General features: G+C 40.0%; 1 protein-coding gene across 8 annotated transcripts in view; it reads left to right on the top strand.

Annotated features, from left to right (window-relative positions):
* Positions 1 to 15,706, top strand: part of DLG2 (discs large MAGUK scaffold protein 2) — a gene marked incomplete at both ends in the record, with an annotated part of 882,996 nt that overhangs the window by 860,765 nt on the left and 6,525 nt on the right. For 4 of the 8 annotated variants that reach the window (XM_080346631.1, XM_080346628.1, XM_080346632.1 and 1 more), the window contains 5 exons: positions 499 to 544; positions 12,086 to 12,136; positions 12,877 to 12,978; positions 13,850 to 14,022; positions 14,727 to 14,836. In XM_080346631.1, the coding sequence (XP_080202757.1) occupies positions 499 to 544; positions 12,086 to 12,136; positions 12,877 to 12,978; positions 13,850 to 14,022; positions 14,727 to 14,836 (482 nt within the window). Of the gene's footprint in view, positions 1 to 498; positions 545 to 3,208; positions 3,251 to 12,085; positions 12,137 to 12,876; positions 12,979 to 13,849; positions 14,023 to 14,726; positions 14,837 to 15,706 lie in introns of all 8 variants that reach the window. The other 4 variants (XM_080346630.1, XM_080346627.1, XM_080346629.1 and 1 more) reach the window with 4 other exon arrangements.

The raw sequence follows: 15,706 nt of genomic DNA, 5'->3' as shown, positions 1-15,706 counted from the left end.
TATTTAAAAGGTTTTCTCTAATGTAATTTTTGCCTTTGGCATTCTTCATGTTGATTGCCATGGGCTGCTTCACTGAAAGACTAACAATTTAACAAAGCGTTCATGCTAACAGCTTAAAGAAGAAAATCAGATCTTGGAATGTGTACCTCTCTGGGCATTTACTGCTTGCTTAAATTGTACAGAGAACCAGCATTATTAAAAATATATGCTAGTTCCAAGCCCAGATATTCACTTTTTCCTTCTCAGACTTTATTTATTGGGTTATTTCTTCTGCCTCACAGCTATAAAACCATGTGTAATGGTCACTGACTCTTTCATTGGCTGCATTCCCATAGAATATGGGGTTTAAGTTGTTCCAGAAAGATTAAGCAAGGATCCAAATTGCTCAATCAACATGGTCAGTCATGGTAGTATCCATTTCAACTCCACTGACTTCTTCCTTCCTCTTCTGCGGCTGTTCTTCCTTTCTCATTGCTCTCTCTGGGGACTTCCGTGCAGGACATCCCCGGATTAGGTGACGACGGTTATGGAACAAAGACTCTGAGTAAGTTCCCAGGAATGGTCACTGTAAATCCTCTTTTTGTTTTGTTTTGTTTTGGCTTCTGTTCCTTCTCTGAGGACCCTCCACTCCTAGCATGCACAAGATAGAGTTTTATTTGTTACCCAGCTGTGAATGCATTAAAAATGTTTCAATCGTTTTGTTCTGCATGACGGTATTAAATAACATACAGTGTCTCAAGTGGACACTTTCACTTCTTTTGTAATAACAGCTTTTGTTTCTGACAGTATGTTATTGTTCCCATCATGGCAGTTCTGTAGAGTAGCATACCTAGAACTCGTTTTGCTGCCTAGACTGTTCTTTTCAGCAACAATCCCTCCCGCTCCATCTCAAGGGAAAATTAAACATTTTAACTCGATCACATCGTGAGGAGATCAATAGAAAATTATTTTACGCTGTTGCTTCTGCATTTTCAGCTTTTTGCATGGGAGTGTTTGTTACTTTGCTGGATTTTAGATTAGTATTCGTTATTAATGGAAGAAGTCATTTACAGGCTAGAGAAGACCATGCCTTCTCCAAAGCTAATTTTGGACCCATTTCACCATTAGCAGCCTATTCTCTGTCACGCAACCTTAATCAACCTCTTTTTACGATGCAGCAATCCTATCTCAAGATTTGGCATTGCAGAATGTGTAACGTGTCAGATAATTGTTCAGAAACAATTTTGCTTCCTCGAAAGTTAGACCAGAAAAAATGTATGGAGTAAAATATTTGCAGATGATTTCTATATAAATAGTTACACGACATTCCATATCCAGAGCTAAATAATTTAAACAAAATCCACTTGCATGTGTTTGGCTCCTTCTTCCTCAGTTCTTATTATTTTTCTTATGCGCCAAATAATTGGGGCAAAATGTGTGTGAATGTTAACATTGCCTTGCCTATTGTTTTGTATGTGCTTTTTATTGCAGGAATGCACATCCATGCGCACAGTTTAAGAGATTGTTCTGTTTCTGACTGATTTGTTGAAGGGACATTTTAATGGTTTAACTTCAAGCCATACAGTAGTCCGCAATTTAAAGATGAAAGCTTCATCTCTTGTACAAAAAGAACAGTTCTGTGAGACATTTTGTCAGTGGTAGACAGCAAATGTTGCTGCCATCTGAATTTTAAGCTGAATTTTAACCAAAGCTGCTACTTTACTTAAAGTGTCATAGCAGCTCATTAGCAACAAATGCAGATCTTTCCCTGCCTTAAGAAAAGAATACTTCTGATCAGATAACCCTCCTGAATATCTATACCCTTACAAAAACAAATCTCTGTAACATCCAGCCATTTGAAAGGAGATAACTGGATTCTGCAAATTGCTAAGGGAAAAGTAGCACAGAGGTATTATATAGGCTCTAGTTTCTCTATTAATGTTGCATCTAGCTTTCAATTACTGACACATCTCTAGACATTCCCGCCCATCCAAATTTCACTAATATTCAACTCAGATATGCTTTTCAATTATAATTCTTACTATGAAGGATATTTGTTCTTGTTTAATAAGTTCTTCAGGGTCCTGTATAACATATTGGTTTGAGACAACCCTTCGTTAACTTGCTATGAAATGTCCGAAAGTCAATATACTGTTTTCTTCAAAATGTAAGTTTAATTTTTTTAAGCTTCTTACTAAGCCCAAGATCAAAGCTTTCCATTATTATTTTTATGAGATATCATCCCACCCATTTTAGCTCCTGGTGTTTATCAGGAGGTGACTTATTTGTACCCATTGCCTGTTTAACCACTGTGCCTCTTTCTTCTTAACCACTGTGCCTCCCCAATTTATCACCATTATATCATTAGCTTCTAAATATCCTGGACCAGCTGAAAAGTTTCAACTCTCAAATGGTCTTTCAGGTGCAAGATATTCAGCATTTCTACCTGAAATACCACTAAAACTAACATTTAATGTGGTTCTACAGACCACCTGGAGACCAGATAGCATCAGTTTGCTGACTCAGTTTGGGAACAGCCACCTCACATGATATAGGTTGCACCTTCCTTTAAATAACAGGACACCAGACTTGCCAAACTGCAAGTCTGAGCCATCATGATAGTTCTTATATCTTTATTCACCCATCCAGGCTGGTCTGGGAAAGGCTTTTGTACTGTAGCTCAAATCCTGAGGCAAGGTAATGTCTGATGAAAAGGATTTCTTCCATTTTTTTCCTTAGTTTTCTCATTGGCTTTGTCTTCTTTCTTTGGACAGGGTAAAATACATATAGTTACAATATCTGATATATTTGGTTAGAAGCTTAGCAGGAATGGTTCTAATGCATGAATGATGTGTGTTACTGACAATGCAGAATAATATGAGAACACACTTAGGTTTCATTAAATTACTCAAGTTGTCCAGTGAGATGCAAATGGAGCAGAATGTATTTTCAAATTATTAGGTTATCTGAGATGTCACTATCTCATCAGGAAAAGACATGGCTTTGCATATCACTAGCTAATACATATAATGTCTTTCTGAAATGTCACAAGAGACAAAGCTTTCATTTTATCGGTGTAAATTATCTACGTTTTTTCAGGTGGTCTCACTGCATAATTTTTATTTTCTTTCTGCACAACTACCTTTGCATGACTGTGGCGGTTCTTTTAAGTTTTTGCAGCTCTGTGGTGCTTGGTTATTTTCTTTAATTTGCTGTACTGTTCTTGCAGAACATGTTTCTTCTAATGCCAGCGATAGTGAAAGTAGCTACAGTAAGTTACTGCTTTCATTAGAGTCCTTTTGCTTTGCGTTGCTTGTTCTGTTTGTTTCTTTTATTTTGTTTCCTTGCTACTCTTTTGTTAATACTATAAAGACGGTTGGAGCAAATGGCTTGGAATTCAAATTTACAACCACATCTTGAGTACAATGCTGTAAAAGAAAACTGACAACCTCTATAAGAAAAGCGAGGAAGATTGTTATTTGGGATTTATTCTGTAACATAAAACCAAACCTGGCTTTGGGTAACCTGTGAAAGTCAGGATTATATGATTTAGTGACAAGAAGTTGATTTCAGCGAGGAGGAGGCAGTTTCTTGTTGGTCGTTTAGGAGCAGAATTATTCCATAGCTGTAGTCAAATCTGCAGAAGGCATCCTCTTCACAATGTCACCATTTTTACTTGCATTTCTGCATGCCTGTATGAATGGTTAATGTATAGTCCCAAAAAATTTGTTGAGACCTCAATTTTAGTAGTGCAGATTTCCTAATGCATACTGAAGTCTTTAAATAAAAGGTAAGATAGACCTTTACCCCTTAGGCACTGCCACTGAATGTCACTGATCCCCTGTAAGTGGAGGTCCCAACCCTGAAACCTGATTTGGTTGGAATTACAGACTCCATGTGGTCATATAGCCAAGAGGCAGGTTGTGCATTCTGGGTTATTATTAATAACACCCAAAAACTTAACCGATTTAACATTTTTCTGGAAGTGCTGAAAAGCAAAAACAAAAAAATGTAAGTCATTAAATAAATTACTGGAAATGTAATAAAAGGTAATTAAAATGACAGATTGCTTACTAAATCACCCAGTTGTTTAATTTTTTCAAGCCATTTGCTTAGCAAATCAAGTTTTCCACCAGTCTCTCAGCACTTGTGCTAAGCACCCGCATACATTCAGGTAATCACTGGTATCATATCTCATATTTACTAGTCTTGATACAGTGCATAGCAGTTGAGCTCTGTTAATAAATACCGGTTTGTTTCAGTAAAACAGCTAATCTTATACAATTCAGAAATGGTAAATTAGTTTGTATTCTGTTGTATTGGAAAGGTTTCCTTGGAAAGCAATTGCCAGAGTCACAAGAAAACAGTAGGAGCTCTTGAACTGCCAAGATCCCATTCTGAACCGCTTTATTTTTAATGTGCCCTCTACTGAGGAGAAGAGGACTTTATGTTTAAAATATAAGATGCTTTTTCCCTATACTGACGTTAAAATCAGAAATGACTCAATAGGCTAAATTTTCAAAAGTTTGCATGAGTCAAATCTCTTCCAGCTGTGTTTATTTCAGAGTGAGCTCAGGGTAAAAGCCCAGAAGAGAATCTTGGCAGGTGGCTGAGCACATCCCATGCCTTACAAACTGTCCCAAATAGGACATTTAACAGGGGTGCTCAGTTGCAGCCAAACATTTGGGGCAGGTCCACAAAAACTAGTTCCCAAATTTCATCAGATGGACAAGGTAGCCAGCTCTTCATTGGCTGTGCAATAGCTTGAAACAAAGTCTATGTTTTGAGGAGCAAGAAAGGGGAAATCAATGATTTGGGGAAGCTAGTTGAGATACAGATAACTGGAAGGAGAAAAAGTATTGGCATAACAACTTCCCGTGGCAGGCACTCTCCTTCCAGAGTGGTTTTGATCTGGCCAAGCTCCTTTCTCTCCTCATCAGCATCCAGACTACATCGTGTTGGCTGGTGCTCCTCACACATTACTGGTGGGTCTAACAACTGCTGCCTGGTGTAGAAGATGCAGGCAGGGCTTCCTTCTTTACCCTGAGCTCTGCCATCTAGCAGCAGAGCAAGCCAATCTTAGCTTATGCCAAATGGAAGTGCCTTTAAAAGCCAGGAGCTGGTATTCAAAGGGCCTAATTTCATTTGCTAATGATTCACTGGTGTATGCTGACATGACATTTGAGGGCATGACATTGGGCTACCAACTTGGGTCACCAGCTTCTGGAAATTACTGTTTCAGATGGTCATGATGGCATGTCAACTCTATCCTGATTGTGTGTTCAACCACTACATGGCCATGGTATATCAGCATATCTCCTGTGGGGGCTTACAGCCCTTCTGAATCCAGACAGTTACTCTCTGGATGTCCAGGCTACCTTATATCAACAGTATGTCTCATTGCATAGCTAATTGTAGGAAAAAATAGCAACACCTAGAAAAACTAAGACTCAGGAACAGAAAAGAATCAGACAGAATGAGAGGCAGGTGGCCAGAGAGAGCAGTCAACAAGTTGTGAGGGCACAGAGATGAAAGAGAAGAGGCCTGATATGAAGAAGTTTTCTTATTTCACTGCTTCTCTGACCTTGTGAGACTGTTGAGAGAGGACACTGCACAGGAGAAGCCTATCAACATCCCTCGTGTGGGAAAAGTAATTATCAGACCTACTCTGTGAACATTTCCTAAAGATGTGTTCCGTATTGCTCTTTAATTTATTTATTCCTAATGAAAGGAAAAAAACATAGGTGCTCAGGGTAAAGCTCATTCCTGGTAGAATAAGACAGCATCCAGTTAGTATTTCTGCTTTCACCTGGGGAGCTGGGAACAGGGTCCAACCTCAGTCACTGCCACAGAACCAAGTTGGGTTTAACTCCATTTGGAGCCAGACACGTTACAAAGCTGTTCTTCAGTCTGATTTTGTGCCATTTTGAGGAGAATTTCCGTGTTTAAGTTGAGGCACTACAAGTTATTTTGCCAGGACACAGTGTGTGTTGACTTGCAAGCCCATCTACCCCTCATTCTGTGCACTGGTGAAATGGGGCATACTAAAAAGAGGGGGGGGGGGAGGGGGAAGGGGAAGGTAAAGCTGAAAAATTCATGGGGAACAAATAGAAAACTGCTGGAGAGCTCCAGGGCTTTGCATGAGGTTGTGACCCTGCTCTGGTGCCTCTTTTCTGTTTCCCAAGCAAATGAGAAGTAAGAAAAAGAGGTTTCTTGCCCCACTGTTTTCTGAATTGTGGGAAATCAGCAATTCCCACCCTGGTCAGTAAAAAGAGAAGTGTGTAGGTAAGTAATGACTGGCAAGTGGCACATGTTCTCCTGCAGGTGTTTGTTCATATAAAAACAGGCCACTTGGAGTTCAGAGTGAAGTGTTCTACATTTTTCCTAGTGGGTCTCTGGCAATTGCTTTAACATGTTTCTCTAACTTTTGCTTCTCATGATGAGCATTTAGTGAAAAGTAGCTAGTGTTGAAATCTGTACTGCTTGATCATCCCTAGAGCCATTCCAAATCGGGGTACGACTACACAAAGTGGTGGGGAAGGCTTCTGAGAGTTTTCCAGGCTGTGTCCTGTACACTGATTAGTAGAGGGGTTACAAATTGACTGGGCTTTTCTAGGAGGCATTCTGATATGTTCGTATCTATTTAGAAAATTATATTGCTTAAAAATTTGAGTATTTGGATGAAGTATCACATTGCTCATGTCTTGGGCTTAGGAGTTTAAAAAAAAAAATAAAAATCAACATTTCTATAGAAGTCAGATAGTTTGTATTTCAATAGGATAATACAATTGAAAGTCCTCCAATATTATCTCAAGAGAAAATTCTTGGAGCATTCCTCAGTAACAAGGCTGTTGCAGGTAGTAAACCTGATTTCTTCTGCCAGAGCTCTCAGCCTTGGGTTTGTAATGAACAAAAGAGCTGGAGCCAACAGTGGGATTTTCTTTACCCTGACAGATAACCTTCAGCTCCATTAACTTCAGGATGAACCACAAACACATTTGACAGCAGAATCTGGCCCTTTATAAAAAATTAAAAGGTACTTCTGAGCCAAGAAAGAATGTTGGCCTGATCTAAAAGGGGCTGAGCTGCCACACAGCTGCTGCTGCTGAATCACGCTGGCCATGCTAATACTGAGACTATAACCATGTTAGTCTATTGCACCTGTTCTCAGCAGTAAAACCAAGTTTACAAAGTAGTATATAAAGTCCTGATGCAGCAGAAAGTTGTTCTTGCTGTGATAAGGACACACACAGCCAACTTTGGCTTATCCCTGAACCAGCTAATCAAACCATAACTGGAAGTTTATTTTAAGCTCTGTAACTTTAAATGTTCTGATATTTTTTTTTTTCAAACCAAGCTTTTAAGAACATATTTTTTTACCATGGACTCATCAGTTTTTATTCTGATAGACATGATTTACATAATGGCCATGAATTTCAAGTCTCTACCACATTTGTGTGGTAATGTTCTTACACACAATTCGGTAAAGGTTTTACAGCTGTCATCAAAATTACACACACATTACCACATCTGTTTAGCCTAATTGCATAACTGGTTGTGATTGCACCAATTACCTAGAGAGGCAATACATGACTAAAAAGTTAAAAATAGGGAAAGACTGTTAGAAACAAAAATTTTTACCCTTTGTCAGCAAGTCACTCTTGCAATGAGATTTGAAGACTCAGAACAAGGTTAAAGAAGTCCTGATTATTATGTTAGGCCACTGATGAATTAGGACAGTTATGCTGGCTCTTACACTCCCCAAGGATTACTGTATTATTCAGGCACACTCAAACTGGCACAAGTATTAAAGTCTCATTTTATGCCTTTGCAAGCTACATTGGTATTAAACATCTACTGCCAACAGACCACTTTTCAGTCATAAGTTCATTCTGAAACTACTGATGATCTTTTTATGTATTGGATTTCCCACCTATCATAGCTATCAATGTATGTCTGAAAGTCATGGGTTTACTTACATAGATGCCCAGGAAAGGGATTTTGAGCCAAATAGAGGTAAGGATATTGACTGTCCACTGCAGTCAGTGCAGATGAAACAAAACAAGAAATTGATTTATCCAAGATCTTGCAAGTCTTACTCAGATAATCCATACATTAGCCCAAAACCAAAATGGATGATGAGAGAAAAATAAGGGCTTCTTCAATTTTAGATGCAGCTCAGCAACAAAATTCAGGTCAGGGATCAAAACCAAAATGAATTTGATTCATCTACATGTATTTCACACATGTATTGATGGTAAGCACCACTAGCACAGCAATTTTAATGAACGCAAAAATTTCCTTTGATTTTTCTAAAGCCATAAATAATTTTTAGCTGTCTTCATAAGTATTACTTTTTTATTATTCCCTGCTGTAGATTCCTTTGCAGATTTTTTCATTCACAGCCATTAGCAATATGCCAAAATCCATGGATTCCCACTGCACAAGGTCCATTCGGTTATATGGTGGCTGCATCCTGGCAGGTCACAGCAGCTCTCCTGCCCCATTGAACACATTCTGGGTGCAGTTACACCAGCACTGTGGAAGCTCCAGATACTCTGGCAAGACAGCAGGAAATAAGGCCATTTTTTACATTAAAAATGCCCAATATCTGCCAGGTCTACCCTGCAGCTGTGATATTGAGTCACGGACTGCCATCTAACCAGAAAGGGAAAACAGAAGCAACACCTTAAATCCATTTTTAGGGTTACTCCTCTGAAACACAATAAAATCAGTAATCCTTATGAAAGTCATCTGACCACATAAAACCTCTCTGCCCAGTTTATAGAGGCTGTGAGTTATAACAAACTCCAGGTTCTTCTTCTCTTGCTGAGCACGAGAACTCACCAACAGGCAAACCAAGAACAAAGAGAAGCAGAGCCATAGCGATCCTGGGAAAGTGAAAGCCCTCCAATAATTTTGCTCATAAGAATATTAGATTTAGGAAGGCTTCCTTTTTCTTTCTTTTCTTTCCTTATCTTCTTCTCTTTTTGACTTTGTGGAATTTTAGTGAAGAACAAGAGATCATGCCAAAAATCCTACAGAAAAGGTGCTTTTTTTTTTTCTCTTTTTGTTTTATCTGTTAAATTTAAAAACTATTTTTGCAGCTCAATATAGCTAACCTGTGCTAATTAAGCCATTAGTGTGGGTGATAAATGAGGCTTAGTCCGCTGATAAATAGGAGCCCACATCCTGCTGATTTCACACCATGTCTCACACCTCAAAGCCATTGCAAGGTTATAGTAATCCAATTATTCATTGACTCTGGAGCTCTTCGTTATACTTAATACTTCATGGACTACTCCAAAACAATGTAGTACTGACTGAGTACAGATCATTAAAGAATACCACCCGATACAGTTAACAGACGTATTAGTCTCTGAGGGCTTATAGGATTTTGTCTGGATAGTACCTGGAAGGATTTTATTCACCTAGAAACTTGAGCTTCCCGAGCCCTTTTTCCAGAAAAGTAAAGTAGTGAAAATGGTACAGCTTTCCCCAAGTTCACACTCCATGTTGAATCTGAAACCCTGCACTGAAGAGCTCAGGAAAATGTCTGTCTTCAAGTCCCTTTCCCATAGCTCAAGCTACAGCACAGTTTGAGTGGGCTGGAGTTCTTTTCTCTACCCTCAGTCTGGCCACAGATTCACAAGACTTCTCTGAAACAACTGGCTTGCCCATCTCAGTAGCCCATACCCTACTGGTAGCGTGGATGTAATGACAGCTTTAGCGTGTGGACATGTAGGCCAGAGACTGGGCAAAACAGAAGGTAAAATCTGTGCTGGTTATAATTCTGTGCCTAAGCCAAATATTAGCTCACAGAAAAAAATTTAAACAACAGTGTCAGAGTTATTGGTTATTTTCTTTCAGCTGCTCTTGTCACTGTCACTCCCATGGGATTCTACTGTTTAAATGCAGATGTCTGTATCTGACCTTGTTGTTTAAATGTTGTTATGGGACAATGGAGACAAATGCGCCCTTCTGACTTTTTTATCTCATCTCAAAGTAGACATCTAAAATAGGTCAGATGACTCATGTCTTAGAATAAGCACTTGCCTATTTGTGGACACCCATTGACCCTAAAGGGTACCTAGGGACTAGCTCAGACGTTATCACTCATAATACAGGTTTCTGAAATCAGCTGAAATTAATCCCCTTTTGTGAATCTGTAGGCTATTGAAACAAGAATTTTCAAGTGTCAGATTGTATTTGTACAGACTCCCTTTCCCACATTTATTACTTGATGGCTTTATTGCCCACCCCAAAATTGACATTCTCACACTGTTAAAAAGCATAAGCTTGGCTCTGTGGGGCTGGAGGGCAGGCAGTGCAGAAGCATCCTCATCCAGCCTGAAGAATGAATGATTTCATCCCCAGGGGAATGGGCCACCCTGACTTTTATATCACCCCCAAAATTGACAGGAAAACTTAAGGGAAAATAATGCATCTAATATACAAAACCTGGTGTGACAATAATTTTAGGTTTTTAACTTCGCAATAAGCCAAAGTTAAGCAAGTGATTACAGTATCAATCACTTGCAAATAGAGAAGAAAATCCATTATCCACACACTTGAAATGTTATGTTGCCTTGCCCTCAAAAGCTGTCTAATCTCTTCCTTTTACTAAAAGTGATGTTTTCTCCTTTGCTGCTTCAGCACTGTTACTAGTTTGGATTTGGCCCTGTCTCTTTCTTCCTCTCTCCTAACACATTAGTACTTTTTTTGGGTTTTTTGCTTTTTCTGTCATTGTCCTGAACTACAACATTATTTTTACTTGAAAAGCTTTCTTACACATTTCTCAAAGCTGTCTAGATAGTATATCACAAAATATATCTATCAATGTAGTAGATTCATGGGGTGGGAGTCAGGTTAAGACTAAACCACCAAACATTTTATACCTAATTGGGAGCTAGGCATTGCACCCAATCCAAATCTTGTTAAATAGTTAATGGAGCCTCAAGACTGACTCAGAATGTAGTCAGATGACTTCAGGGTGAATTGTAACCCCTTCTGAATCCTAACTACACTGTCCATCGGGTGCCAGGCAGCACTCTTCTCCTCTGCAAGAACACTTTGTCTTGGCAGGAGCCCATCAGAATAAAGTAACACAGATTCATGTGCATGCAAGCAGATGAGATGAAGGCAACCTTGTGTATTTTATAAAGCAAGCCCTGGCACCCCTTATGGCAGTATTTCTTCTGTAGTGTCTAAATTAGTTGCAAAATCTCATCTGTGGATCTTCTCAGAGATAAGCCCCGAACTGGGTAAAAATAAAATCATTTTTGAGTTTGCTAAGCCTAAGTCATATTTAGAACCTGCCAGAGCCCTTCTGTGGTACCAAGTATGTAACAGTGACCCAGAAAGGGAAATGGCCAGGAATTATTCATGCAGTAAGTTGAAGAATCCTCCCCCCCTCTCCTCCTGGACTCTCATAGAAGAGATGGCAGTGATGCACCAGGGCTGTTCAGCTACATGGTCCATCCAGTGCCTACGGTTTCTTGTGGCAAAATTCTCTGCTTTTGTTCCCTAAATGTCACCATGAGGAAACAGCACAGTCCTAACAAGAGTGGAGGGAGGAGAAGTGAGTAAAATATGATGCTGTGAGGTTTGTGTTCAGGGAAAGGATAAGGGTTCATAGCTAGATGTCAGGTTCTGAGTAAACTAGGCTGTGGAGGTTATGTACAGAAAGACCATCAATCAAAATGTATATATTCTGAGGATAAAATTGGTTTAGTTTAGGTAGTTTGCAGATTTGCCCTGCAGCAGCGTCCTGGGGCCTTAACAATCAGACAAGCAAAAGAATTGCATCTTAAACTTCTGCACTATCCTTGTAAACAGCCTTGCTATCAAATCAATAAATGAAGCCTTATTCAGCAAAGCCTAATTTCAGCAAGGAGAATTGAAACATGTGGCAGGAGATGGAGGGTAATGAAAAAAGTGACCTCCACACTTTAAAGTTATAAGGAACTTTGGAATGGTTCAAGTGAGAGCATTACCAGAGAGAAGTGTTGAATCCAATCTGTCTCTATGTGAAGCATTTTATCAAGCTTTGGTGTCTGGTGTGTTGCTTGTCAGCTTCAATCTCTTCTCTTTCTTCTCTCATCAGGAGGCCAAGAAGACTGCATCCTTTCTTATGAACCTGTTACCAGACAGGAAAGTAAGTTTCATCTGCTTTTCTGTCACTGTTCCTTGTATTATTCGTTTCACATTTTGGGGGCCAGCAGAGCAGTAAAGTTTGTTGTGCTAGCCCCAGACTCTCTGTGGCCCCCTTTTTTGGCCACTCGGTCTACGCCATACAAAAGAAATTATGTAAGGCTCTCCCTTGCTAGCCTTCACTCCCTAAAGTGCTCAGGACTTTCCCCAGTAAGCTCTCATGGCCTTTACTAATAAACACATTAGTCAGTCTACAAAATATTGATGCAGGTTTTCTAGATTTACTGCAGTATTGTTACATGGGAAGCCTCCATCATTTTCCTTCTCATGTGATACATGTCTCTGACCAGGGCAGATGAACCTAGGGGAAGGCAAACCAAAAATGGGAGCGCACCGACCTGATTTAATGGGGGATGCACCCATATCACTGAGGAGAAAAAAATCCTGCAATGTCCATTCCATGGCTCATGAGAGAGTCCATCTGCAAGCATTGGGAGTGCCCTTGTTGAGCAATAACACTTCCACATCTGACTCATCTGACTACATATCCATGCACCATCAAAGAGCTTTGCAAAATGAGTGGTATTCATTCCATTGTCCTTATACATGTCAATAAATAAATTATCAATAAAATGTACATGTAAGTTTTTACATCATACACAAAGGCAACAACTCCGGTTAGTGTATCTTTGGGAAGATTCACTGTTACTACCAGTAATATCGTAATTTCTTTTTGTCATTCAGTTAATTACACCAGGCCGGTTATTATTCTGGGTCCTATGAAAGATCGGATCAATGATGATTTGATATCTGAATTCCCTGATAAATTCGGGTCGTGTGTACCACGTAAGTATGATTTTACTCCTTGTTCTGCAGCTAAATTATATCCTTTAGTGTCACACATTAAGTAAATTGCTGTGTAAGCAACATCTGTGAAATATATGCAGTTGTGTTTCTCAACTGAATTGTCTCAAAAGCAGTAGATTTTTATTAAACAAGGAGCCTTTTAACCACTAACTCAGTTGACTCATCAATTAGTCTATTGTCCCTTAAATAAGATAAAAGTTTTAAATACTGGTAAAATGTAAAACATTTCAGCTCAATTACACAGCATCCACCAATAAAAATATGGAGTTACCTGTGATTTGTGTGAGATCAAGGCTGTCTAATCTGAAAGTAATGTTGGACCTTGAATTAAGCAGTGTCTATATATTAGATCATTAGAGTTTGCTGAGTGTTTATTTCAGGTTCTGATTGCGGTCTTACTTCATTTTAAGCCGTTATCTCCGCAAATAAACCAGTTTAAAACTGCTGGAGATGAGATCAAAATCAGGCCTATAATGAGGGTTGAATTAAATTGATGAGATTGCAATTCATTTTATCACTGTAATAGGATTAGATTTACAATCTGGAATGGGAGGCTTGTGCGTGATCCTGCTGGGAAAAAAGTAGAATTGTGGTAAATTCTAATTTTATGTTAGAGTGTAAGTATTGATTGGAGGTAAATATCAGAAGATATTACTATAAAAAGATACCTTTATTGTTGGAACTCCATTGAAAACAATATATGGTAGCCAAAGATGTGTTCCCAGATGTGGAGCACCTCCACTTACAGCACACACAGCATTGCTGCCCGAGGAAACCTTAATTGCTGCACTTTTTTTTACATTAAATGTTTGTATAGACTACTTGATTTTCTGTCTTTTGTTTCATGTAGATACCACACGGCCAAAGCGCGACTATGAAGTGGATGGGAGAGATTATCATTTTGTCATTTCAAGAGAACAAATGGAAAAAGATATCCAAGAGCACAAATTTATAGAAGCTGGGCAGTACAATGATAATTTATATGGAACTAGCGTCCAGTCCGTGAGATTTGTGGCAGAAAGGGTAGGTTTATACTAGTTTTATTGCCCGTGCAACATGATCTGTTTTGTTTCCACATTGTATCTCAGACATGGTTCCTCTGCCCAAAACATAAGATATCTGCAAAATAACAACATCCTAATATTTATAGACTTAACAATGACTCCACAAGTGGAGCCTCTGACTTTGAATGACTAAATACTTGGCACTTTCTGTACTTGGAGGTAGTGCCATGGATTCAGGGATGTTACACAGAGCCTCAAGTACACCGTGAAACAGCCTTCCTTCCCTGTTCCCTCTGTCAGGTGAATAAACTTAACTCATTTTCACAGAGGTGAAGGAACGAAGCGCAGAAAGATTGACTTGCCTCAGGTGACACAGGGAGTCTTCGACACAAAGAAGAACTGAATTAACCAGTCGGAACACAGACATCTTATTATTTTTATGAAGTGATTTTCTTCATCTCTGAAAAAAATCCTCTCCCCCTCACTGAGTTCATCCCAGTAAAAATAAAAACCAAGTTTTTTCCCATATCTCCAGTGTATATTTTATATTAGCACCAAAGCAAAGAGAACAGAGGAGCAGAGTGCATGCCCTGGGGTCCCCCTTCCCTGCTGTGCCAGTAATGGCCCGTTCCAGAGCACAGCATCACAGAATTGCTTCACGTCTTTTGGCTGATCTGCAGCAAACTCTGCAAGAATAAACACACCCTCATCTGTTTCCAACAGGGCAAGCACTGTATACTCGATGTGTCAGGAAATGCTATCAAACGACTACAAGTTGCACAACTCTATCCCATCGCTATCTTCATTAAGCCCAAATCATGGGAGCCTCTGATGTAAGTATGAGCTACTTCTAACATTTTCTTTTCGGGCTACAGTCGCAAGTGGCACAACGCAGGTCTTAAGTCTACATTTTGCTTGTCCTCTAAAATCAGTAATAATGAGAGGAAATGGGATGTGGTGGGTTTGACCCTGGCTGGATGCCAGGTGCCCACCAAAGCTGCTCTATCGCTCCACTCCTCAGCTGAAGAGGGGAGAGAAAATATGACAAAAGGCTCGTGGGTCAAGATAAGGACAGGGAGAGATCACTCAGCATTTACCATCACAGGCAAAATAGACTCGGCTCGGGGAATGAATTTGATTTATTACCAATCAAATCAGAGTAGGAAAATGAGAAATAAAACCAAATCTTAAAGCATCTTCCCTCCACCATTTCCTTCTTCCCAAGCTTAACTTCACTCCTGATTTCTCTGCCTCCTTTCCTCGAGTGGAGCAGAGCAATGGGGAATGGGGGTTGTAGTCTGTTCATCACACGTTGTCTCAGCTTCTCCTTCCTCCTCAGAGGAGAACTCCTCTTACTCCTCAGACTCTTCCCCTGCTCCAGCATGGGGTCCCTTGTACAGGAGACAATTGCCCATGAACTTCCCCAATGTGGGTCTTTCCCATGGGCTGCAGTTCTTCATGGACTGTTCCAGTGTGGGTCCCATCCCTGGGGTGCAGTCCTTCAGGAACAAACTGCTCCAGCCTGGGTCCCCCATGAGTCACAAGTCCTGCCAGCAAACCTGCTCCAGCGTTGGCTCCTCTCTCCACGGGGCCACAGGTCCTGCCAGGAGCCTGTTCCAGCATGGGCTTCCCACAGGGTCACCGTTTCCTTCGGGCATCCACCTGCTCCAGCGTGGGGTCCTCCCTGGGCTGCAGGTGGAGAT

This window comes from Nesoenas mayeri, assembly GCF_963082525.1.
Source record: "Nesoenas mayeri genome assembly, chromosome: 1".
Lineage (NCBI taxonomy): Eukaryota > Metazoa > Chordata > Aves > Columbiformes > Columbidae > Nesoenas > Nesoenas mayeri.
This window is presented reverse-complemented; position numbering and strand designations above follow the sequence as displayed.